The sequence below is a fragment of the Brachyhypopomus gauderio genome, chromosome 2 (genome assembly GCF_052324685.1).
Source record: "Brachyhypopomus gauderio isolate BG-103 chromosome 2, BGAUD_0.2, whole genome shotgun sequence".
Lineage (NCBI taxonomy): Eukaryota > Metazoa > Chordata > Actinopteri > Gymnotiformes > Hypopomidae > Brachyhypopomus > Brachyhypopomus gauderio.
This window is the reverse complement of record NC_135212.1, coordinates 43,126,381-43,152,273: the sequence shown is the minus strand read 5'-3', so window position 1 is coordinate 43,152,273 and position 25,893 is coordinate 43,126,381. Positions and strand designations below refer to the sequence as shown.

The 25,893-nt window shown below is 49.1% G+C and overlaps 1 protein-coding gene across 2 annotated transcripts in view; it reads right to left on the bottom strand.

Annotated features, from left to right (window-relative positions):
• The window catches only part of rarab (retinoic acid receptor, alpha b), an 89,332-nt gene that overhangs the window by 34,405 nt on the left and 29,034 nt on the right, over window positions 1–25,893 (bottom strand). For both annotated transcript variants that reach the window (XM_076996737.1, XM_076996738.1), the window contains exon 3: window positions 16,851–17,608. In XM_076996737.1, the coding sequence (XP_076852852.1) occupies window positions 16,851–17,019 (169 nt within the window). In that variant the 5' untranslated portion in view covers window positions 17,020–17,608. The remainder of the gene's footprint in view (window positions 1–16,850; window positions 17,609–25,893) is intronic.

Here is a 25,893-nt window from a genome sequence, read left to right as displayed (position 1 = left end):
CACTAAAAGGCTCCTAAAGGTTCTACAGGGGGAGCCGTGCTAGTCACTTCGCCCCGACGCACCACAATGGCCTGCAAAATGTGCCATTATGTCTGCGTGACCCTCCTTTGAGTGCGCAGGCCACTTTGGGGAGGCAATTAACCCATATTTACCCCTCCCTATGATTCATTTACAATAGCAAAGCCACGGTCGGAGAGGAGGGGTCTGGAGAGGTTACCGGCCCACAGCAAGAAAGGGGGACCCGGACAGATTATGAGCCCGCGGTCGGAGAAGGGGATCTGGAGAGGTTACCGAGCCTGATCTGGAGAATTTAGCGGCCCGCGGTCGGAGAGGGGGCATCTGGAGAGGTTACCGAGCCTGATCTGGAGAATTTAGCGGCCCGTGGTCGGAGAGGGGGCATCTGGAGGATTCTCAGCTCATTCACATGGAAATGGCCGAAGGTGAGAATCACATGCTCAGTGGGGTCTGCTGAATGCTTTCTGTTGGGAAATGTTAATGAATTACAGCATGAATTCCAATGCGGATGGCAGGGACTCCCACCTCCACCCACCTCCACCCACCTCCAACCACCTCCACCCACCTCCAACCACCTCCCCCCACCTCCACCCACCTCCAACCACCTCCACCCACCTCCCCCCACCTCCCCCCACCTCCAACCACCTCCACCCACCTCCAACCACCTCCACCCACCTCCACCCACCTCCAACCGTGGAGCTGCTCAAACGGGGCTGACGTAGCAAACTTTTGAAAGAAAAGACAGAAAAGACAGTTCTGTACACCACAGCCATGCAGCAACAGACACATGCATGGCATTAAGGTTTTAGGTTAATTATTATATAATATTACAATCATGTAGAGAAGTGTATGCATGTTTAGGTACTGTACATTTTCACTATTAATGAATAAAACATCAATGAATGCATGTGTACATAGTAAAGATATACTTCACTGAATACGAAATGATACATCTCCAAAATGCACTGCACAGTTGCACTGATGTATAGTGACGTCTCATCGTAGACACGCTGACGCTGGTTGTTTTGCTGGGCTGAAACTATGTGTACATTTTGTGTGTGCATATGCATGAGGACGATTCAGATGTATGTCCCGGTGGGCCAGCAGACAGCATCTTCACTAATGCGGCCGTGGTGGGCCGAGGAAGAGGGGCCGATGACAGTGAGTTACCCGGCAGCAGGGTGAGCTGGGGGAGAATATTTAACCCACTCCCTAGTGGACCATCTGGAAGGACCACTCCCCCTCCCCGACCAGCCCAATACTCACATCTGGGTTCTCCTTTCAAAGACACACGCGCGCACGCACACACACACACACGCGCGCACACACACACACACACACGCACGCACACACACACACGCGCATGCATGCATACACACACACGCATACATACATACATAAATACGTATGTCACTTTCTTAAAAAAAAAAACACTTTTACATCCCTTCACATCCCCTTGTGATACACAAATCCATCTCCTGTTCATGTATACAACAAGTAACTCCCCCCTTTAGGAGGTGAGCACCTGTCGAACATCACCTGCTTGCTCTCCGCTTGACGGCTACAGGGTTTTGTAGCTACAGAGAAATAGCCAACGTCCCGAAGACGTCAGGACCAGTACAGTACTGGACACACAGAGCGGGTCAGGACCAGTACGGTACATTTCAACAACCGTCTACCTGAGTATTTGGCTCACAAATCCATCTCATTGCCAAGGTGAACCTTCTCTAAACAGAAAGATAGGCAGTCCTACCCAACATGCTTTGGGAGGCAGAGCCCAGCTGTTCTCACTGACACAGACTAACGAGGAAATCTCTCTCCCAGGGCCCACAGGCTTACAGGCGCAAAGATCTGATTCAGGTGACGAAATTCCAAAGGATTTTCTTTACGGATATTAAGCAACAGCCCCGGCGTATGTGTGCACCACGGGTGCAGTGAAATCTAAACAAGCCCAGAAATCCTGTGTGGCTCTTCCAAGCCTTCTCAGTTCCTCCGCATTCTCAGAGCAGATATGGCAAATCAGCCTGGATGGGATTCCCCCAAAGCCCCCTGAGCAGATGCAAACCCCGGTGGTGGGGGGGGGGGGGGGGGGGGTTGACGCACAAATATCCCGACCCGTGGCCCACTTGGAGTGCTCTCGGAGTCTCACTCGGAGGGGCAGTGAACTTCCTGACTCCAGACTGTAGTCTGAGAAAACAGGCAGGGCAGCATCCCAGAATCCCCTTCGCGTGCTCAAGCCTACAGGAACAGAAGCTGGAACTGGCATCACATGAAGATCTGATTTCAAGAAGAGAAACTTGCTTTTGTTGAGCTTTGCTGACATCTAGAATTTTGCATATCGTTTCGTTTATATATATATATATATATATATATATATATATATATATATATATATATATATATATATATATATATGTATTTATATATATATGTATATATGTTTATATATATAAATCTGAGATCCTCATGTGCCACTTAAAAATAGCTTTCCTGTCTGATTCTAGTTTTTAAAAATGGTACGTAGTTCTTCAGTGCGTTCTCCATCCTCCGCCCTGAACAACATCACGGTCCAATCCTGGAAAGAGTGTGGACACATCTCCGTCTCACTAAAGCCCCGCACGAGAGCGGACTTAGCCCCACACTTCCTCCGACAGATGCAGCCAAGGAAACAGATGTAGTCAAGGAAACAGATGTAGTCAAGGAAACAACCAATACAAACAACACTGTCCAACGTTGTACTCAGAAACGGACACCGGTTTATTCAGACGTCTCAGTACTGATGTGGACTAGCCGTGGAACCATTGTGATGGACCTCAGACGGATCTACTCCATGTAACTTCTGACACGCATGTGCTGAAACACTCTCAGTCCTACATGTCCACGGGCTTTATTAACGGCACTGCACAGTGTGCTGTGAGGGAACGGGTCACACACGGTTGGGCCCAGGACCCGGACGAGGGTTCAGCGCGAGCTTGATGCGATAGGATGTCATACACAAGGATCACCGAGTTCTGGGAGACACGGTCTCAGGACAGACGTGCTGCTCGTGGACACGTGACCCATCAAGCGTGTTTTATTGGGTCGAACAAAGTGACTCCATGACGAGTTCTGGGCTGGAGTGTTAATGGTGTTCTGCTTCGTCAGTTATACCCGACACACTCCAGCGCGCACGAGCACGGACCACACTAGTGCACGTGCACACGCTCGCGCGCACACACACACACACAGGGCGGAGCTGCGAGACACAAACTGGCAGCCTGTCGGCGGCAGACAGTCGTACTTAACAACAGGAAACTGCCCGTGTGCCACGGATGAGTGGGAAATGATCGGGTGAAAGTCGCAGCTCGTCTGGGACCAATCAGCACAGTCCACCGGCACATCCGCTCAAACGGCACACTGCGGCCAGCCCAGCGACACCACCGGCCCAGATACACCGCCACGTGGACCATGGGGCACCGTCCAGTCAATGGAGGTTGGCACAGGGTGGCAACCAATGGTCATGAACAGTGTGTTTGTGTTTTGTAATATATTATACTCAACCCATAAGTGCGACCCCCCCGGTCATGAATGCATTATCCAGCCATAAAACTGATGCTTTCTAGATATTACTACATGTGTGTCTAGACGCATTCCAACAAATGCATGAGTCCCAGGACAAGCCTTGTGTGTGTGTGTGTGTGTGTGTGTGTGTGTGTGTGTGTGTGTGTACTAGGCCCACAGAGCAGCCCACACCGTGTGGGGTCATGTGTTGGTAGCAGGATGCAGGATAATGTCTCATTAGCAGGACATGACGACTGCCTCCTGCCTCTGAATTGTGCCTTTCCTGCACAGACTGCCTCCATTAATTACTGAGCAGCACGGTGGATAGAGAGGCCAGCGAGAGAGAGAGAGAGAGATGGACAGGAAGAGAGCAGGAGGAAGAGCAGACAGAAGAGAGAAGAGGGAGAGAGAGTGATGAGGAGAGAGAGTGGTTTCAATGAGGACAGAACAGGGAAGCAAAAGTGAAGCAGACACACACACACCCACACACACACGGCTGGTTGCACTGTGCTGAGGAGAGAAGGTAAGGTAAGGTCTGTGTGTGTGTGTGTGTGTGTGCAGGCAAAGCCGTCCTGCCCAATTTCAGCTTTTCAGCTGAAGTGATTTAAAAGCTGAAATGTGTGCTTGGAATTTTGAGATGTGCTGAAATTCAGAATCCAACTGGATAACTTCTGAAAAAAACTCTTGGCTGCTGTTGGGATTGATGATGAAGGTGTTGATGATGCTGAAGGTGTTGTTGATGATGATGCTGTTGATGATGATGATGGTGAGGGATACATAAACATGTTTAGTACCTCCTGCTTGAGACTGGTATTTGTCCTTTAGTTGTGCGTCACACGAATACACAACACAATGCACATGCATCAGTAATGCCAACATTACACCAGACGATAGAATAAAGCCAATACTGTCCATCACTCAGATACAATGAAAACACGAATACAGCACGGGTGCGCACACACACACGCGCGCACACACACACACGCGCGCGCGCGCACACACACACACACACACACACACACACACACACACACACACACACACAGATACCTTGACCAGTTGTGCACACCTATATAACTTTCAGGTTGTTGGCAAAGAGATGAGTGTGACAGTCATCAGGCTGTATCTCCCCATCTCTCCTCTCCCTGTCCCTCCTCTCTCCCTGTCCCTCCCTGTCCCCCGTCTGTCCTCTCCCTGTCCCCCGTCTTTCCCTGTCCTCTCCCTGTCCCTCGTCCCTCCCTGTCCTCCGTCCCTCCCTGTCCCCCGTCTGTCCTCTCCCTGTCCCCCGTCCCTCCCTGTCCCTCGTCCCTCCCTGTCCTCCGTCCCTCCCTGTCCCCCGTCTGTCCTCTCCCTGTCCCCCGTCTCTCCCTGTTCCTCGTCTCTCCCTGTTCCTCGTCTCTCCCTGTTCCTCGTCCCTCCCTGTCCCTCGTCCCTCCCTGTCCCTCGTCCCTCCCTGTCCCTCGTCCCCCCCCTGTCCCGTCTCCCCCTGTCCCCCCATCCCTCCCTGTCCCCCGTCCCTCCCTGTCCCTCGTCTCCCCCTGTCCCCCATCCCTCCCTGTCCCCCGTCTCTCCCTGTCCCGTCTCTCCCTGTCCCCCATCCCTCCCTGTCCCCCGTCTCTCCCTGTCCCCCGTCCCTCCCTGTCCCTCGTCTCCCCCTGTCCCTCGTCCCCCCCTGTCCCCTGTCTCCCCCTGTCCCCCGTCCCTCCCTGTCCCCCGTCTCTCCCTGTCCCGTCTCTCCCTGTCCCCCATCCCTCCCTGTCCCCCATCCCTCCCTGTCCCCCGTCCCTCCCTGTCCCCCGTCTCTCCCTGTCCCCCGTCTCTCCCTGTCCCCCGTCTCTCCCTGTCCCCCGTCCCTCCCTGTCCCTCGTCCCTCCCTGTCCCCCATCCCTCCCTGTCCCCCGTCTCTCCCTGTCCCCCATCCCTCCCTGTCCCCCATCCCTCCCTGTCCCCCGTCCCTCCCTGTCCCCCGTCTCTCCCTGTCCCCCGTCTCTCCCTGTCCCCCATCCCTCCCTGTCCCCCATCCCTCCCTGTCCCTCGTCCCTCCCTGTCCCCCGTCCCTCCCTGTCTCTCCTCTCCTTGCTCCCTCTGCTCCTCTCTCCTTCCTGCTTGTCTGTCAGGACTAAGCGGGGGTGCATGCGATTTATGGCCTACAGTGAGAATGGGTGATGGGTGTCCTCCCCCACACTGTGGCGGTTCTGCTCCCTCCTCCTCATGTGCTCCCCCCCCCCCCCCCCACACACACACACACACACTCACACACACACACACACACGCCTCACTCCCAGTACTCGCTGGTGACGGATAAACATTGTCTGCAGGCAGTAAATTCAGTCCTTGTCTGACAAGCCAATAAACCACTTCATTCTCCACCAGCACAGAGGCCCAGACTATAGACCTGCAGAAAAAGAGGGCACACACACACACACACACACACACACACACACACACACACACACACACACACACACACACACACACAGTTGTACATTCACAAGCATACACACTACTAACCGGATAGCTTACATGTGGTGCACATCATGCACACAAAAGACACAAAGTACAGGCAGACACACACACACACACACACTTGTGCAGATACACACATGCAAAAACACCCACACAAGCACACACACTAACCATATCGCACATCACAAAGTACAGCCTATATATTTTTTTACATAAAAAATACAAAAAATACACAAACACATGCTTGTATTCAGAATATATGATACATAACCACCCAATTAATCAATCATAATGGCATGCACTTACAAATACACTCACACACGCACACACACACAAATGACCTCCATTAGACAGACAGCAAAAAACGAACTCCTCATGTGCATTCGCATACAAATACATGCATGCACGCACACACACACACACACACCCCTGACACCTACTGGCATTAATTGCATGTTTAAGCAGAGATGATTGATGCTTTTCATTGTCTGATTAAGAGTATGTTTCATCAGCTCCATTAACACTGTGTGTGTGTGTGTGTGTGTGTGTGTTAAAACCACAGACAGTGTGTTAACACTGTTAATAGACACACTTCACCGGTCTTCTCACACAGCACGATCATGAGTAATACACTCTAAAGCGCTAAGCCCTTTGCAAGGTGACTCAAGCCCTGTAATTAGAACACAGCTCACCTGACGTACACTCACTGGGGTGTGTGAGTGTGTGTTTATTGTGTTACAGCAAGAAATCTGTTAGCAGGCTGGCATAAACAAACACATACATTTGCACACACACACACACACACACACACACACTCCTCTGCAATCACCGTGTACTGCTGCTTTTTCGGAACCCTCTGCAGGCCAGTGTTCTGGACACATGACCCGCTCCGTGTCTCCCCGGCCAACGCCGCTATTCGGTGAGGCTCGTGTTCCTGTGTCCTGACCCCCAGGACCCCAGCAGCTTTCAGGACGTCCCAACACGTCACGCCAGAGCAGGAAAACAAGCAGAGGAAACATACGGGCTGAAGCATTCTTGAAACCCCCATAAAAACATGCTGAGTAACTCAATGAGGGAGTTTACAGGCCCAGGCGTCCATCCAGTATCTTTGGTTTACATGGGGTGTGTGTGTGTGTGAGAGAGAGAGAAAGAGTGAAGTGTCTGGGGCCTCTCAGTGCATCCTGGGTCATCTCAAGAATGTGACCCCCGTAAATATGCATGCATACGCGTGTACACACACACACACACACACACACACACACACACACACACACACACACACACACACACACACACACACACACACACAGAGTCCAGCACTCACTCAAGCTCAGACTCCCCTTGTCTGGCATTTTGTAGTGTAGCAGTAAGAAGCTCCTTCACTGCTCAGCTGAGTCTCGTATATGGAGGAGAGAGCAGCTTCCAGACAGGGAGGTCCAGTGGACCGTACTGACCCACCACCACCAATCAGCTACCACTGCACTGTCCAGGAGGTCAGAGGTTATATGTTGTTGTACATGATGTAGATGATATATTGTACATCATATATTGTATATTGTTGTATATGATGTGGATTATATATTGTACATCATATATTGTATATTGTTGTATATGATGTAGATTATATATTGTACATCATGTATTGTATATTGTTGTATATGATGTAGATTATATATTGTACATCATGTATTGTATATTGTTGTATATGATGTAATTATATATTGTACATCATGTATTGTATATTGTTGTATATGATGTAATTATATATTGTACATCATGTATTGTATATTGTTGTACATGATGTAGATTATATATTGTATATGATGTAATTATATATTGTACATCATGTATTGTATATTGTTGTATATGATGTAGTTTATATATTGTACATCATGTATTGTATATTGTTGTATATGATGTAATTATATATTGTACATCATGTATTGTATATTGTTGTATATGATGTAGTTTATATATTGTACATCATGTATTGTATATTGTTGTATATGATGTAATTATATATTGTACATCATGTATTGTATATTGTTGTATATGATGTAGATTATATATTGTACATCATGTATTGTATATTGTTGTATATTATGTAGATTATATATTGTACATCATGTATTGTATATTGTTGTATATGATGTAGATTATATATTGTACATCATGTATTGTACTGCTGCTAATTTGTTGATCACATCATCCGCCTTTTCAATACCCACCACAGAAGGCTCAAATATACATATGAGCTTGTTTTTTACTGTGTGATGTCAGTATGAGTAATACAAAGGCCCCTACAAGCAAAGTCAAAGAAAGTCATGCAGGACCTTCTTAACGCTCCATCTCCAGCGGTCAGCAGCGCTGGCTGTACACTGGTATTACAGCAGCTGTAATATGCAGCCACACACCAGAAAAACCCCACAAATACAACACAAATACAGCACTACGTTTTCCACCACAGCCCTCTTCCCCTTCACAGTACCCAGGTTAGCCGTGTGGAAGCGTGAGTGAGTGAGTGAGTGGAGACCACAGCATGGCAGCAAAACCCCTCAGCTCCGTCAGCAGGCTTTCAACACCCGGGGACTGGCGTCCTCTTAACAGTGAAGAGGCTCCCATGGGCTCATTAAGAGCTTCTCCCACTCCAGAGCAGCCTTCCCGCTGGGCCGGACCCCTACCCTACCCGGGCCGGACCCCCGCGACGCCAGGACGGAGGCCCAAAGAAAAGCCTCTGTGTGTGAGGACGTCTGGCGGCCCACGTCGCGCAGGCCCGAGGACACTGGCCGCTAGCAGGCCTCCTATCTGGCCAATCGCAAGATGGTTGATATGCTGAAACGCTCGAACACGATCGCAATCAAACACACACGCACACACACACTGAATTCTTGGCTTTTGAACAAAGGCGTGAGGATGTGATGAGTGAGAAATTAGCTGTGTGGGTTTTTTTTTTTTAAGAGATAGGAAGGGAGAAACTGAAGGGACCAATGAGAAACTTCTCTCAGACCCAACCCAGCTGAGTTCACACAGGGGGCCTGCTCTGGCCCCGCCCACACACCCTACTGCCAAAGCAGGATTGGCTGATGCTGGGAAGTTCCACGCTCTAGCGGGACACGGGCCAGTGACGTCCCTATCAGTGCCCAACCTCCTGAGGACAGGCGACTGTTAGCACGTTTGCGTGAGAGTAGTGTACTCCGTCCCTCCTGTCTCTGTGAACTGCTCACACATCACTGTAGGCGCAACTGGACTCTGTTTGTGAGGGGCGACCGACCCAGGAGCAGCGTGGTGGCGCTGACCCGTGGCAACAGTACCACCAGGGAGACCAGTTAAAGCTTCCATCAGCAGTTAGAGAAGCTGCCGTGTGTCCTGCACTTCTGAGCAAGCTGTCGTGCTCTGATACAGTCGTCCTGCACAGGCGGGGCCGAAAGTGGCCCCATCACTCTCACTCCTGATTCAGCACCTGAACCCGACACAGAAACCAGAAACCAAAACGCAAGCAATTCAAGCGTGAGAAAGATCAGAGGGCGGTGTCCTCAAAGGTCCGAACAATCAGTAAAATCCAGAGAGACCCAAAGCCCCTGGTCATGTTAGCTGGAGAGCACAAACATCAGACAAAATGAAAAACAGACTGATGAGAAACCATGAGAGATACTGTCAGGCCTGAGCAACCGAAGACCCAAAACCTCAGATCAGACATGCTCAAACGCATTCAGACACCGATGGCAATGCTGTCACACTGCGACGTAAAGACTTAGAAGAGACAATCACCTTGTTCCCACCTCCAACACACACACACACACACACACACACACACACACAGCTTCACTGGCATGTATCCTGCACAGGACGTCTCTCCAGGCCCAGTGTCCCATTGCAGCTCAGGTTCTGTCCTGCTGCTTTAATACCAGCGTGGTGTCGTCTGGCCTACATGGAGCCAGCGGGCTGCGATGAGCGGCGAGTGAAACGCTGGTTGTTCACACAGGACGCAAAGGTCAGTGTGCACACACCACCAAATATTTCCCTGTGTAGTGATGCTAATAGTGCAGTTACATTCCACCATGTTTCTTCTTGACCACATCAGAAATCCCAGCTATGCACACACACTCGTATACACACACACACACACACACACACACACACACACACACACACACACACACACACACACACACACACACACACACACACACACACACACACACACACACACACCTGCCTACATGCAGACAAAACATACTTATTCATACTTGTCTGTTATGCACAATCATACTTCTCTTTCACATGACAACATACTCAAACTCTTAGATCACACACCATCAGTGTAACAGACACACCATAAAATATTGGTGCATGTAATGTCAGTGTATGTTTGAGAGTGTCAGAAATATGATGGTGTATGTATGAGGGTTTGACAGTGTCAGAAATATGAGGGTGTATGTATGAGGGTTTGACAGTGTCAGAAATATGATGGTGTATGTATAAGGGTTTGACAGTGTCAGAAATATGATGGTGTATGTATGAGGGTTTGACAGTGTCAGAAATACGGTGGTGTATGTATGAGGGTTGGACAGTGTCAGAAATATGGTGTTGTATATATGAGGGTTGGACAGTGTCAGAAATATGAGGGTGTATGTATGAGGGTTCGACAGTGTCAGAAATATGATGGTGTATGTATGAGGGTTTGACAGTGTCAGAAATACGGTGGTGTATGTATGAGGGTTGGACAGTGTCAGAAATACGGTGTTGTATATATGAGGGTTTGACAGTGTCAAAAATACAGTGAGGTATGTACGCGAGTTTGACAGTGTGCGAGAAATTCTCAACAAAGGGGCCATATTAAATGCAACAACTGTTCTATTGACAGTTTAAATACACCAAAGATCACTATTATGAGGCAGTACTCAGGGCTGTTTACGAGGCGACAGGACGCTGTGGAGGAGACGTGCGATCAACAGCCCCGCTGGTACGAGCAGCGATGCGGGTCGCCCGACGCCATCACCACAGCACCCAGAACAGCAGAATTTCACCAATGAGGCTTCAAGGCTACAGAGACGAGAGTCATTATCTGTAAATGCTGATGAAGGCAGACCGCTGTTGAGATTCGGATGCGTACAGATCACGTTCTGTTTTCCACGTGGGTTCAAGTTGTAGCTAACATTACCACAGTCGCAACCTTTATTAACTTCACCTATCTCATTAGCTAGCTAGTTAGCCATCACACGTGATACATCCTTGGCTGGTAAATCAGCACAAAGTAAATGGACAGGTGAGCTCATCTCCTCTGTGTCCTGAAGCCCATGCCGAGTCAGACTGGTGCCGTGAGACACAGTTATGTTGGTGGCCTCACATCCGAGCAGAACACACAGCAACTTACATCTCAACCACTTTATCGAACCATTATCCTCTCATGAGCAACTTCTTCTTCGCCCACCATCAAACACTCACGCCTACCCCATCAAACCTCTCCCAGTCCTTGTTAAACTCTCATGAGGACGTCATCAGTGTCTCACACACACTGTGCACCCCAGACGTCCCCCCCCCCCCCCCCATCCTCGTGCTGCTGGGCACGTGTGTATGTCGGACAGCGTGCATGAAGGCTGCGTCACCCACACATCAGAGTCGGAATCAATACTAGAGCCAGTACAGAAATTAGACACACAGTTAAAAAGTCCGTGTAGTTTGTAACTACATCGGTATGGAAAGGGGTGTGATTCCAATATGGCCGACTGGTTGTAGATGACCTCTACAGGGTCAGAACTACAAAACCTGTGTCCCTGTGCAATAACACCCATGGTACCCTGCTGTGGGTGTCCTTCCCAGAGTACCCTGCTGTGGGTGTCCTTCCCAGAGTACCCTGCTGTGGGTGTCCTTCCCAGAGTACCCTGCTGAGGGTGTCCTTCCCAGAGTACCCTGCTGAGGGTGTCCTTCCCAGAGTACCCTGCTGAGGGTGTCCTACCCAAAGTACCCTGCTGAGGGTGTCCTACCCAAAGTACCCTGCTGAGGGTGTCCTACCCAAAGTACCCTGCTGAGGGTGTTCTACCCAAAGTACCCTGCTGAGGGTGTCCTACCCAAAGTACCCTGCCGAGGACATCCTACCCAAGGTGCACTACAAGAGAGCAACAACAAACACAGCCAAGCTGTGATCCGTTCCGTTATTTCCCTGAAGAGCAGAGTCACCTCATCGAGCTCAGGATACACTTCCTCTTACTCCTGTTTCAGGGGCATCTGAGGAGACAGGGCGAGAGTGATTGTGTGAGAGTGAGAGAGAGAGTGTGTGTATATGAGTAAGAGACTGATAGTGAGAGTGTGTGAGTAAGAGAGAGAGAGAGAGAATGTGTGAGAAAGATTAAGTGTGTGAGAAAGATTGAGTGTGTGTAGGCTTGATCAATAACACCCTCCACTTTGTGGCATTAAGTGGCATTCTATATTTACCTGAAGCAGAGCTGTGGGGCGTGTTTTAGGTAACCAAACCATCCAGGACTAGCAGAAATAGTGCTGGACTATGAGCAGATCAGCCCTGCCGAGACGGAGCGCGTGGGGGCCGGCCAAGGAGTCTAGCTCCTCCCAGGGTGGGTAGGGGGAGTGGCCCCACAGGCAAGATCAACAGATAAGCCCGCCCCTAGGGGTGGGGCAAACACACCCATTTACAGCTAGCCGTTGAAATTTTGTGCGGTTCAAAAAAAAAGGTGTGTGCCACATGCAAGACTAAACGACCCGCTTGCTTAAACTGAACTAGTGTCCCTAAACTCAGGACTGAAACACATTGTGCACACTGTTCTAGTGTTACACAGTACTAATGTGGTGACCTTTGCAGCCGGCCAGCTCTGCACCCGGACAGAAGCAACGCTGGGCTTTTCTCTGCCCACAGCACAACCCCCAATATCACCATGAAAACCAAGGATGTGCCTTAAATTATTGTGATTACAATGTGCAGCCTCAGCACATTATGGGAAGAAACTTTGGAGAGAGCTGTTAAGAGTTCAAACAAACCACATATTAAATTAGAAAAATAATGTCAAAATTTGTATGCCTAGTTAATCACACTAATTCTTGAAGACGATTTGTTATAGATGTGTAATTTCCTCAAATATGACCAGCAATACTTTACGTGCTATATGATGGCCTTTCTTTGATTTAGACCCTGTGCATATCTGTTTATTTAGAAGTTCCATGTCAAATATTCCATCCGCGTTGTATGGAAACTGAGTGACACTACATGTTACTCTGTTGTTCTGACACTACTGGTTTTGAGTTTCCAGAAGTACTGAGGCCCGTGTGCACAGGGAGGAGGGCTGTGCAGCGTGTAGTCAGGGTGGAGTAGCTGCTCCACCATGATCTGGACAGCTCAGAGCTCCGTTCCCACACAACACCTGCAAGGCGGAGAGCCTCCAAACGGCAGGGACTGGGCCCAGAGCGTAAACGCCATGACAATAAATCTGGTTTGTCACAAGCCCACTTCCTCTGACAAGCAAGGATCAAGACAGTGTTGGTCTGGGGAGGATTTCAGCAGCTGTTTTCAAGAGTCTTTGATCAGAGGATCTTTGGAACGGAGAGCAGGCCTCATCTTCTACCAGCACATCTGACACTATGTGGTGTCACCACAGAAACTCCCCAGAGTGGACAGAGGAGACGCGGTTCGCTTTCATTTGAACTCAACGTCTCCATTCTCTCACACTCCAGCCTCTTCAAGGCTCCTCAATGCCACAAAGGACACACAGTCATTTCTGTCAAATGTATCACGTCCACAGATCTCCCGCACCCGTCCATTATGCTGCATACAATAATATATATTTATAAATATATTAAAAGTGTTCTTGTTCATGTTGGCGCTTGCTTTCAGACTCAAGCAAAACAGCAATAACAGGATGCGTGCTTCAAGGTCATATTATATGTGGCGCCTTTTAACCGGCAGTCCTCAGATCTCAGAAGAGACCTCGAGATGCCCACGCGCGCTCCAACTGGAGTGTTGTATACTTGTGGGGTGTCCCATTATGAAATCTCCATCTACCATCAGAAGCAGAATTTTAGAAGGCCTACAGTGTCCCCAGGCACCCTGCCTCACAGGCTTACAGCTCCCCCAGGGTTCCCTGCCTAATAGGTTTACAGTGCCATCAGGTCCCCTGCCTCACAGGCTTACAACACACCCAGGTCCCCTGCCTCACAGGCTTACGACACTCCCAGGTCCCCTGCCTCACAGGCTTACGACACTCCCAGGTCCCCTGCCTTACAGGCTTACGACATGACCAGGTCCCCTGCCTCGCAGGCTTACGACACCCCCATGTCCCCTGCCTCACAGGCTTACGACACCCCCATGTCCCCTGCCTCACAGGCTTACGACACCCCCATGTCCCCTGCCTCACAGGCTTACAACACTCCCAGGTCCCCTGCCTTACAGGCTTACAACACTCCCAGGTCCCCTGCCTCGCAGGCTTACGACACGCCCAGGTCCCCTGCCTCGCAGGCTTACGACACGCCCAGGTCCCCTGCCTTACAGGCTTACAGTACCCCAACACATTCTTGAAAGTTTCCTGCTTGATGGTGCAGCTTGCGGTGTCTGTTCACAAGCCAGCAGGGGTGGTGGATAATTAGCCCGCACAAGTGGCAGAGAGCTGCTTGTCACACAGCGCTATACAGACAGGAGCATTACTCACCCCAGCCCCAGGGGGAGCCCCGTTTCCTGCCCCACTGCTGAGTGCTCTTGCTGACAGGACACAGCATCTGGTAGAGCCAGCGGTGAGCTTCATCCCTAGCCTGCTGTCTCTGAACATCCTACCACCCCAGCTGAACTGAGGAGATCGCTGAGAAAATACTTCAACGACTCGTTAGACTCAAGAGGTGTCTAACGTCTAACGTGATATTGTCTTAAAGTTGCTGCATATGCTGTCACAGCTCTTGAGATCTTGCACCACACCACAGGAGATGCCCCTCCCATCAATGCCACACCCCCTCCCCTTTCTCCAAAGTCCCTCCCTCCAAACACATGCACACGTGAAGCTTAGCATATTCTTCTTTTTGCTGTGTGCGTACATGTAGAATAACTGGCAGGCAGGGAGAACCGTCTCCCTGTAGAGAAATTACCTGATTGGTTAATAAAGCCTGACCATGTTTAGCTGCTGACTGTGCTACTATTTTAGCCATAGCATTCCAGATGTTGACATTTTAGCCCAAGTGTTCTTTAAAGTCATCTAAAGCCTAGCAAGAACTGCTAGACCTCCAAGTCTTGCCCTTGTTAGCCACTCTGATCACACTCACAACAGCCCCAGTCAGCTGTACCCAGTCTAGTATCCAGTCACAATCTAATGACCCTTGTGTATAAGAGTCACATCATGCAGTCATCACATTCCAAAATGTAAATACTATGTACTGTGCTATATTTTATTACATTATATATTCCATTTTGGATGCAGCCAAAGATCTGTAAATGAGGACAAACACACACACAACCACCCACACACCACCCCACACACACTCTGCCTCCCTCCCTCTACAAGTTCTAGCAAGTACTACTGCAACTCTCTGTTCTATGGTTTAATCTCCAAAACATCTTCACTTTCTGTAGTACTTTCCCTGATTGGCCTTGCACCTACTTGTCTTTCTAAACTACAACTCCCACATGTCCCATCTCACAAACTATGGTCCTTTGCCTAGCTGTGCCTAGCTGTGCCTAGCTGTGCCTAGCTGTGCCTAGCTGTGCCTAGCTGTGTCCAGTGTGGGCAGCAGGTCTTTTAGCACTGCTGTTCTACTCACTCCTTACCCACATCTAGTGATACTCGCATCTCTCTCACTCTCTACCTACAAAGTCCAACTTAAGACCTCTTTCCTTAGAATAATTTTACTCCCTGTTTGAGGCTAATGTTTTTTATTTCTTTTTTGGTAAAGTGACCTTGGGCATGTGAAAGGTATATAAGTAACTTGATGTACTACTAGTAGTAGTAATAAAAATAATAAATAAATAAGTTGATAACAATAATAGTAATAATGGATGACCACCTGCTTATGTGATGTAAATATGCTGCTCTGGAACGTTCTGCTGGTTTTCATTTAGACAAAGGTCAGGTCAAATCGACCAATCAGAGGATAACCACACCAACAGGGCTGGACGAATCAGGGGCCAGAATAACAGACAGAGGTTCCAGACAGCACGCCGTTTAGACAGGAAGAGCGGAAATAGTCTGTTCATATCTACGTGAAGGACACCCACCCCCGCAGAGGCAGGACAGCGATCAAGACACACAAAAGCTAAACGCTTCCTGAAGAAGCCACGTCTCACGCATGTGTCAGGAATCAGCAACACGCGTGTTAACAGGAGTACAGGTGAGAGACGCTTCGGATTTCACACAAGCTCTGCAGGACTGGCGGGGACGGGCAGGAGAGAGTTGATGCCGTATGCTGATTTTAACCACGTGCTGTGTGATGATAAATAAGGGACATATCCATGACAACACAACTAATAACAAAGCCCTACATGGGCAATAGCCACTCTGAAAGCTAGATCAAAGGTGACATGATGTATTATGAAGAAACATGAAAGCAGCATCAGCGAAAAGCCAAAGAAGCAAAAACAAAAACAGACCCGACCTGTAGGTCATCACCCTGAACAGCCAGCCTAGGTCAGCCGGCCAAGGTCAGCCGTCACCACAGCTATGTTACGGTGGGGAAAAAACGGGACTGGCCAGCCAGGAGGAGGAGCTAGAGTCTGCAGACAGCTACACGAGCAGGTGAGACAGGTAAGTGCATAAACTTCCAGCAGTGAGAGAGGATCCATCACGCTGCCTAAAGACCACGCAGTGTCACGAAGACGGAGTTGTAGGGAATGTGCTGGTACTCACTGGCAGGAGAAGGCGTGCTGTATCCACTCACTGGCAGGGCGGGCAGAGGAGGTGGGGAGAGACCCCCAAGCATATGGGGGAAGAAGTATGGGTAAGGAGGCACAGGGAAGGCCCCCAAATGGGTGCCCACCCCAGCCGAGCTGGAGAGGGGCTTGCCGTTGCTGGACATGGCCTTGGTCGTTGACAGTTGTACGCAGAGTACACACGGTGACAACACACACTTACTCCATCATGAGGTCCTGGGGTGGTCCAGCATGAAGACGCTCACTGTGGATGTGTGTGTGTGTAAGCAAGAGGTCACCAGTTTTATCAATCCAGTGCAAGCAATTTATGAAAATATTGATGAGCCCATCCAACCATTTGCGTGAGAATTCCCTGATGTGTGTGTGGTAGTCCAGAGCGCTGCACCGTGAGAGGGATCCTTCCGTTCAGCTTCCTAACTTCCCAAAGATCAAGGAAACCAGTCAATAAATTACCAATCCGTCTGCCTCCATCAAGAACCCAACCAGGGCAATACTAAACACCAAGGGGTGAAGACTGCTTCTACCATCCTAGAGAGGAGCAGAGGGAGGTGGAGGAGAGGGAGGTGGAGGAGAGGGAGGGTCTGTAGAGAGTCCCGCCCACAGAGGGGCCTCCAGAGCTTCAGAAGCTTCCAAAATGAGCTCGGCTTGCTGGGTGACAGGAAGTGAGGATGAACTTGGGAGGTCACATGGTGTTCCTGGGCCAAGCTCCGCCCCTATGAGTCAGTGGAGCAGTCCCTGAGAGGGGAGAGAGAAAGAGAGTAGTGGTTTAGGTTAGTACACGTTTAACAGTAGGATATAAACACCCTGTTTATGTTTGTACATGTTTAACAGTTGGATCTGAGGACCCTCTTTAGGACTGTGTGTTTAAAACTAGGATCTGAGGACCCTCCTTAGGACGGTGTGTTTAAAACTAGGATCTGAGGACCCTCTTTAGGACGGTGTGTTTAAAACTAGGATCTGACGACCCTCTTTAGGACGGTGTGTTTAAAACTAGGATCTGAGGACCCTCTTTAGGACGGTGTGTTTAAAACTAGGATCTGAGGACCCTCTTTAGGACGGTGTGTTTAAAACTAGGATCTGAGGACCCTCTTTAGGACGGTGTGTTTAAAACTAGGATCTGACGACCCTCTTTAGGACGGTGTGTTTAAAACTAGGATCTGAGGACCCTCTGTAGGACTGTGTGTTTAAAACTAGGATCTGACGACCCTCTTTAGGACTGTACATAGGACGTAGGGCTCTCTTTGCACCACAGGAAATGAGAGAGTCCAAATCCTAGAAGCAGAATGCCAGCAGAGCCTGTGAAATGGTCCTGCGTCAGAACAGAGATTCTAACTCACACACTTTCTGAGCTGCATACCAATTCCAATAGTTAGAAATGCGTTAGAGGCGTTCCATGAACATCTGTCAGCCCCCCTTACAGAACAGTGCAGACGTTAAATGCTTCCTCTGTGCACATCACCTCTCACTGCTGTTACCAACACAGAGAGGGTTACAGCAACACCTGGACACTCATGAGGAGTACGCTCAGAGGTTCTAACATTTGGACCAAACCAAAACTGTAATCTTCCTGTAGAAATCCACTTTGCAGGATACAAGACAGCTTAAAAGATAAACAAATAAACAAAAAGCACTGTCCTACATATTTCATATGTCCTACATATATTACAAAAAATCGGTGACTCAGAAAATATGTATCTGGACGTTAGCATGCTGTTGGTCCTTAATCTAAATGGACTATTGATGTTAGGCATGGGATCCATTCAACATGTGATAAAGAGTCTGTTCATGCAAAGCTGTGCAGAAACACAGGCTGTGTATGGATTTGTTCAGTGACCCGAGTCCTCTCATGGAAAACAGTGGTTCTGTAAGACCTGTGACGGGTCCTGAAAGAACAGAGACAAAGGCGCTCTTCCTCCTTTACACTGAAAACTTTCTAGTCATAAGGACATTCTCCCTTAACAAATTCACAAATTAAATTGGCCTAGAGGATGAAACTGAGGCACTCCTAAACTCTTCCGTGTGTGCTCGTGCGAGTATGCGCGTGTGTGCTTGTTCGTTCATAGACCGTAATATATTTGTAATATATTTTGCAATAATGATATCATCCAACATTAAGAGGGGAAAGGGAGGGAGAAAGGGAGGGAGGGAGAAAGAGAGGGAGAGAGCGGGAGCAACATGCAGACGGAATACACAAGTTGTTCTGTTTGTGTGAAGGAAGCGGCATGACAGCGTGGGAAAAGGAGGCCAAGGTCTTCCCCGACGCCCTCGTGAGCCGCCGCGCTCCCCCAGGAACGCAGCGCAAGCTCCTCACACACGCGGGCTGTCAGAAGCGCTCATTAGCACGAGCCGTCTGGATACGACCTGGATCCGAGTGAGCTCCAGTGAGGAGCGGGTTCTCCACGAGCCCTTTGAACATCACAGAAGAACAGGAACACTCCACGGGGGACCATTAGGGCAACAGAAATCTCTCTCTCCAGTGAACATCATGTGAAATCTCTTTTTTTAAAGACAAAGTCTCTCTGTATCGAAAGGAGCTAAATGATCTCAGACTTCTTGGAGCTCAAGCGTTGGGTTGTGTGTCTGAGTGTGTGTGTGTGTGTGTGTGTGTGTGCCTGTCTGTGTATTTCACAGACCTGCTTGTACATCATTCCTTCATTGCTAAAATCTAACCATCTATCTCTCCTTCACTCAGTCCATCTGTTTATATTAGCATCTTTCCATCTCTCATCCATCTTTCATTAATCTCGTTTGCCCTTCCATTTCCTGAGCCTACGCAAAAAAGATATGAAATTCTGCACAGATAAATCTCATTCACAATTCCTCCCATGTGTAATACGGATTCTAAATCTCCCCAGAAGGCACAGGGAGAAGCCGCACACACCAGCAGCATGGGTCGCTTCAGAGGAAGACAGAAAGACAGAAAAAATGAGAAATTAAAAGATATGAGACCTAAAATACATAAAGAATAAATGAAAGAAAGAGAAGCATACAGAACATGGTTAGGGGAATATATATATGAGAGAGAGAGAGAGGGGGGGAGAGAGAGAGAGAGAGAGAGAGAGAGAGGAGAGAGAGAGAGAGAGAGAGAGAGAGAGAGGGAGAGAGAGAGAGAGAGAGAGAGAGAGAGAGAGATCAAAGTGGGTAAGGATGCCTTATTGTGCTGTGCACGGCTCTCAAATCGCACTCATACATTTTTAAATGCTGTGCTAAGTAGGTTAAAGCCCATAGGTCTCCTTTACTGCAATGAGCACGCGAGTTTAGGCATGCAAGCACATGCAACTATCTGTATGTGCATTTATACTGAAGATAATATTTACTGTTTACACGCACACACACACACACACACACACACACACACACACACACACACACACACACACACACACACACACACAATAACTGTGAAATAACACCAGTTCACTGTGTGTGTGAACTATAAATGAAGCATTTTTAATCAACATTATTATACATGCCTTTCAAAACCCATGGGCTAGTTCTGATCCAATAAGGGCAAACTGCAGGTTAACTGGTCACCAAAACATGCTACGTTACTACAAAGAGGAACAGGTATGAAATCCACAAGAGCGTGTGGATCCTGCCCTGCAGGTAGTGCCCATCAGGCCCAGAGTAGCAGGACTAGTGTGAGGAACCTGCCCCACAGGGAGCGCCTAACAGGCTCAGAAGAGCAGGACTAGTGTGAGGAACCTGCCCCACAGGGAATGCCTAATAGGCCCACAGGAGCAGGTGTAGTGCGTGGAGCGCCTATCAGGCCCACAGGAGCAGGTGTAGTGCGTGGAGCGCCTATCAGGCCCACAGGAGCAGGGCTAGTGCGTGAAGCGCCTATCAGGCCCACAGGAGCAGGGCTAGTGCGTGGAGCGCCTATCAGGCCCACAGGAGCAGGGCTAGTGCGTGGAGCGCCTATCAGGCCCACAGGAGCAGGGCTAGTGCGTGGAGCGCCTATCAGGCCCACAGGAGCAGGGCTAGTGTGTGGAGCGCCTATCAGGCCCACAGGAGCAGGGCTGCTGGGCGGCATGTTACTGAGCCCGTGTGCATGTGCAAGTGTGTGCTGTACAGCGCTCTTACTACCGGGTCACGTCATATATGCAATAGAATTATAGTCAAGTGCACCAACAGATCAGAAAGGAATGTGAATTGGCACTGGCCCATATTGGTCAAAAACACGGCCTTGTGTAAAGAGAATCATATTACATTATGAAACGTTTCAAATCTTTTGAAACATTTTAAATACTCGCGTCATGATTTTTGTTTTTGGACTTTGTGTCTTGGACAGAGAGGTGGGAAGGAAGAAGGTAAGGGAGGAGGTAACATAGGACTTGACCTTTGACCTTTGTTGTTTTCAGTAGGAGGATGTTTGTGCCAAATTTTACAGACTTTCCATCCTTCCATGCCTCACACACACACACACACACACACACACACACACACACACACACACACACACACATCCCCTTTACTCCTTCCAAGGTTGCCTGTGGCACAGGTCTGCATCTCACCTACATGCACTAATGGATGAGAATGTCAGAACCAGTGAAGCATGAAGCCCTGAGCACTCGTGTGTGTGTGTGTGTGTGTGTGTGTGTGTGTGTGTGTGTGTGTGCGCACGCACATGTGCGTGTGTGGATGGCAACTGTCAGCAACAATTACTCTTGGCATTATGTCTGCAGGAGTCTTCCATGCCAAATATATACCACCATGGGAAAATTACTTATTGTAAACACACAGTGCCAACCGCTGGAGGGGAGGACTGATACCATTACAGCATCTCCCGCTTGTATACGGCTGCACACAGACAACCTCACCATTATCCATTAAAAGATGTCGACGTTCGATATTCACACAGGTTTGACATCATGTGGTTATTTGACCCAGATCTTCAGTTTGATGATTGGGTCCACGGTGATTCATCTGATTGGCTTTTACGTACGGGTTTGTTCTTGTTACACCATTGCAGACTGAGTCTGCAGGGCATCACGATGCAACACGTAGCATTATTCTCAAAGCCACCCAAACAAGGAATCCCCCCCCCCCCCCCCCACTGGCCCTCCAAGACTACCCAGCAGGCACCGCTGCCCCCCCCGGGGTCTTTTCACTGCACATTATTTTGTTTAGTAAGGTCAAAGTGATCCCGACAGGCCTGTCCTTCTCCAGCACAGCAGGACGGTCCTGTCTCCAGTGCTGACCCTTTCTGACACAGTGTGAAGAAGAGAACGTTCCACAAGCACACCCTTCACTTTGTAAGGAAATGAGTGTGGCCATGGAGACCTGCTGCTCCAGAAAACTCCTCCATCTGGACTCGATCAGAAACACAAAGGCTGGAGTTGAAGGACAACATATAGGTGACATGGGGGGGGGGGGGGGGGGGGGGGGTAAAGCCAGGTGTGTCAGGAATGTCCCTTGTACGGTTTACAGCTGCGTGTAACTCCTCCTTGACAAGTGACTTATTATTGTTTATGACTGATCGATATATCCAAATCACCAAATCAATGTTTTAAAGGTTTAACAACTCTATAAGGACTGTTGGAGCCCTATAATCAAACCACTCTTCACACTTCACCCTCACTCACTCGCTGCTGAGAATGTGTTGATTACTCTTACTGCTGGCCTCAGCTTATCTTGTCTAAACCATAAAGGCATTTTAATGGTTTCATGGACTTTCCTCCAAGCAATAAAACCAAACCATAAAGTGTTCTGGTCTCATACGAGACGACTCCCACACTGGGCTGGTGTCGTGTACTTGAGTGCCATAACTGGAAAGCGTCTAGAAATCTTCACCCCATTTCACACGGCTTTATTTGGCGCTTCGGGGTTTTTCCTTTTCCTCATATATAAAGCCAACTGCAAACAGAAGAATCTAGGGCACTACTGGTGTTTGGTGGGCACTACTGGTGTTTGGTGGGCACTGCTGGTGTTTGGTGGGCACTGCTGGTGTTTGGTGGGCACTGCTGGTGTTTGGTGGGCACTGCTGGTGTTTGGTGGGCACTGCTGGTGTTTGGTGGGCACTACTGGTGTGGATTCAACAGGGGACGCTGGAGTTTGGTGTGTAGTAGTGGGTATTCAACAGGGGACGCTGGAGTTTGGTGTGTAGTAGTGGGTATTCAACAGGGAACGCTGGAGTTTGGTGTGTAGTAGTGGGTATTCAACAGGGAACGCTGGAGTTTGGTGTGTAGTAGTGGGTATTCAACAGGGAATGCTAGAGTTTGGTGTGTAGTAGTGGGTATTCAACAGGGAATGCTAGAGTTTGGTGTGTACTAGTGGGTATTCAACAGGGGACGCTGGAGTTTGGTGTGTAGTAGTGGGTATTCAACAGGGAACGCTGGAGTTTGGTGTGTAGTAGTGGGTATTCAACAGGGGACGCTGGAGTTTGGTGTGTAGTAGTGGGTATTCAACAGGGAACGCTGGAGTTTGGTGTGTAGTAGTGGGTATTCAACATGGGGACGCTGGAGTTTGGTGTGTAGTAGTGGGTATTCAACAGGGAACGCTGGAGTTTGGTGTGTAGTAATGGGTATTCAACAGGGAATGCTGGAGTTTGGTGTGTAGTAGTGGGTATTCAACAGGGAACGCTGGAGTTTGGTGTGTAGTAGTGGGTATTCAACAGGGAACGCTGGAGTTTGGTGTGTAGTAGTGGGTATTCAACAGGGAACGCTGGAGTTTGGTGTGTAGTAGTGGGTGTTCAACAGGGGACGCTGGAGTTTGGTGTGTAGTAGTGGGTATTCAACAGGGAACGCTGGAGTTTGGTGTGTAGTAGTGGGTGTTCAACAGGGAACGCTGGAGTTTGGTGTGTAGTAGTGGGTATTCAACAGGGGACGCTGGAGTTTGGTGTGTAGTAGTGGGTATTCAACAGGGAATGCTGGAGTTTGGTGTGTAGTAGTGGGTATTCAACAGGGGACGCTGGAGTTTGGTGTGTAGTAGTGGGTATTCAACAGGGGACGCTGGAGTTTGGTGTGTAGTAGTGGGTGTTCAACAGGGAACGCTGGAGTTTGGTGTGTAGTAGTGGGTATTCAACAGGGAACGCTGGAGTTTGGTGTGTAGTAGTGGGTATTCAACAGGGGATGCTGGAGTTTGGTGTGTAGTAGTGGGTATTCAACAGGGAATGCTGGAGTTTGGTGTGTAGTAGTGGGTATTCAACAGGGGACGCTGGAGTTTGGTGTGTAGTAGTGGGTATTCAACAGGGAACGCTGGAGTTTGGTGTGTAGTAGTGGGTATTCAACAGGGGACGCTGGAGTTTGGTGTGTAGTAGTGGGTATTCAACAGGGAACGCTGGAGTTTGGTGTGTAGTAGTGGGTATTCAACAGGGAACGCTGGAGTTTGGTGTGTAGTAGTGGGTATTCAACAGGGAATGCTGGAGTTTGGTGTGTAGTAGTGGGTATTCAACAGGGAATGCTGGAGTTTGGTGTGTAGTAGTGGGTATTCAACAGGGAACGCTGGAGTTTGGTGTGTAGTAGTGGGTATTCAACAGGGAACGCTGATGTTTAGGCAGAATGTTGGTTTGGATGTGTTCATCAGTGTGATGTCTCCAACACTGCCTCCCCCAGCAGAAACCCCACCAGCCGAAACCCCAAAAGAGGATAAATGAATGTAGCAGGTTATACAGGCGGAGGGCTGGAATGCGAGAGACGCTGAAGCTGACCTACTCACTCCGCTGATACACTCACTCCCACCAACTCACTCCGCTGATACACTCACTCCCACCAACTCACTCCGCTGATACACTCACTCCCACCAACTCACTCCGCTGATACACTCACTCCCACCAACTCACTCCGCTGATACACTCACTCCCACAAACTCACTCCTCATCTGTCTGAGGTGGAGAATATGCTGACAAACAGTGATAACATCAAATCCACAGCAGTACTCCCTCGTCTGTCTCACCCTCGTCTCTAAGACACACACCCACATAGTCCGTGACAAAGCACCACTGGACTAATGGATTCTCCCAGCACACAAAACCCAAGACACAAAGGCCTAGAAAATACTCATAAAATAAACTTGCTATAATTTTTAAAACACACACACACATGCGCACACACACCTCAAATTTACAGTTTGACCGCCCACATGGAATGGATTTTTATATTTATGTGTGCCTGCATGTGTGTATATGTGCGTGTGGCTGTGTGTGTGTGTGTGTGTATGTGTGTATGTGTGTATCGGGGAGGAAAATGTGCAAGTTCGAGGAATGTGACACTCTTACCATACAAGCACTCCCCTGGGGACATTTAACGTTCAGCAGGAGACTTCAAGCCAAGGACTTTTGGAAAGAGAGCTTGCATTCAAGGAGAGTTTTAAAAAAAAAAGAAAAAAGGAAGAGGGTCTGGCAACCCTCCAGCCAAGAGAAAGAGCAATGTAGGCCAGAGTAAGAGCATCTAGCCAGGGCAGTGTATGCTGAAGGCAGGGATAACTGTGGGGAGAATCTGGCAACCCTCCAGATAGGAGAGAGATGGGGGAGGACTGCTCTGGTGGACTCAGCAGGGCTCGGGACGTTAGCTGGGCCAGGATCTCAGCAGAAGAGGCACCAGGGAAGGGCTTTCTGGACCCTGTCCAACCTGCCCAAGTTGAGCTGGGTGCTGTGTGCGGTGTTTTCCATTTAACCCATGCATGTCTCCTTTAACTGGTTGGGGGGCACAGTGACCACGGGCAAAGAGAGCGGTCACTAGCAAAGCCATGACAACCCGTCAGCACTGAACACGCGCCCCAGAGCACGTGACACACACACACACACACACACAGAAACAATACAACGTAATCCGTTCTCCCTAACAGAAGGCTGCTCTTTGGTTCAATGTCTTTTTGTTAAAGATGTCGCTGTTCATTATCATTCGCCATTAAAGATGCACAGAAGGGAACTGGAGCAAGTGAACGAGAGAGAGAGAGAGAGAGAGAGAGAGAGAGAGAATAATGAAAGTCCATAGCTCAGTAATGGCTTCCACTTCCCCATCCCCTCGTCCATTAAGACATCTAAATGAAATGAAAGAAAATGAATTGAGATATTGCAGAGG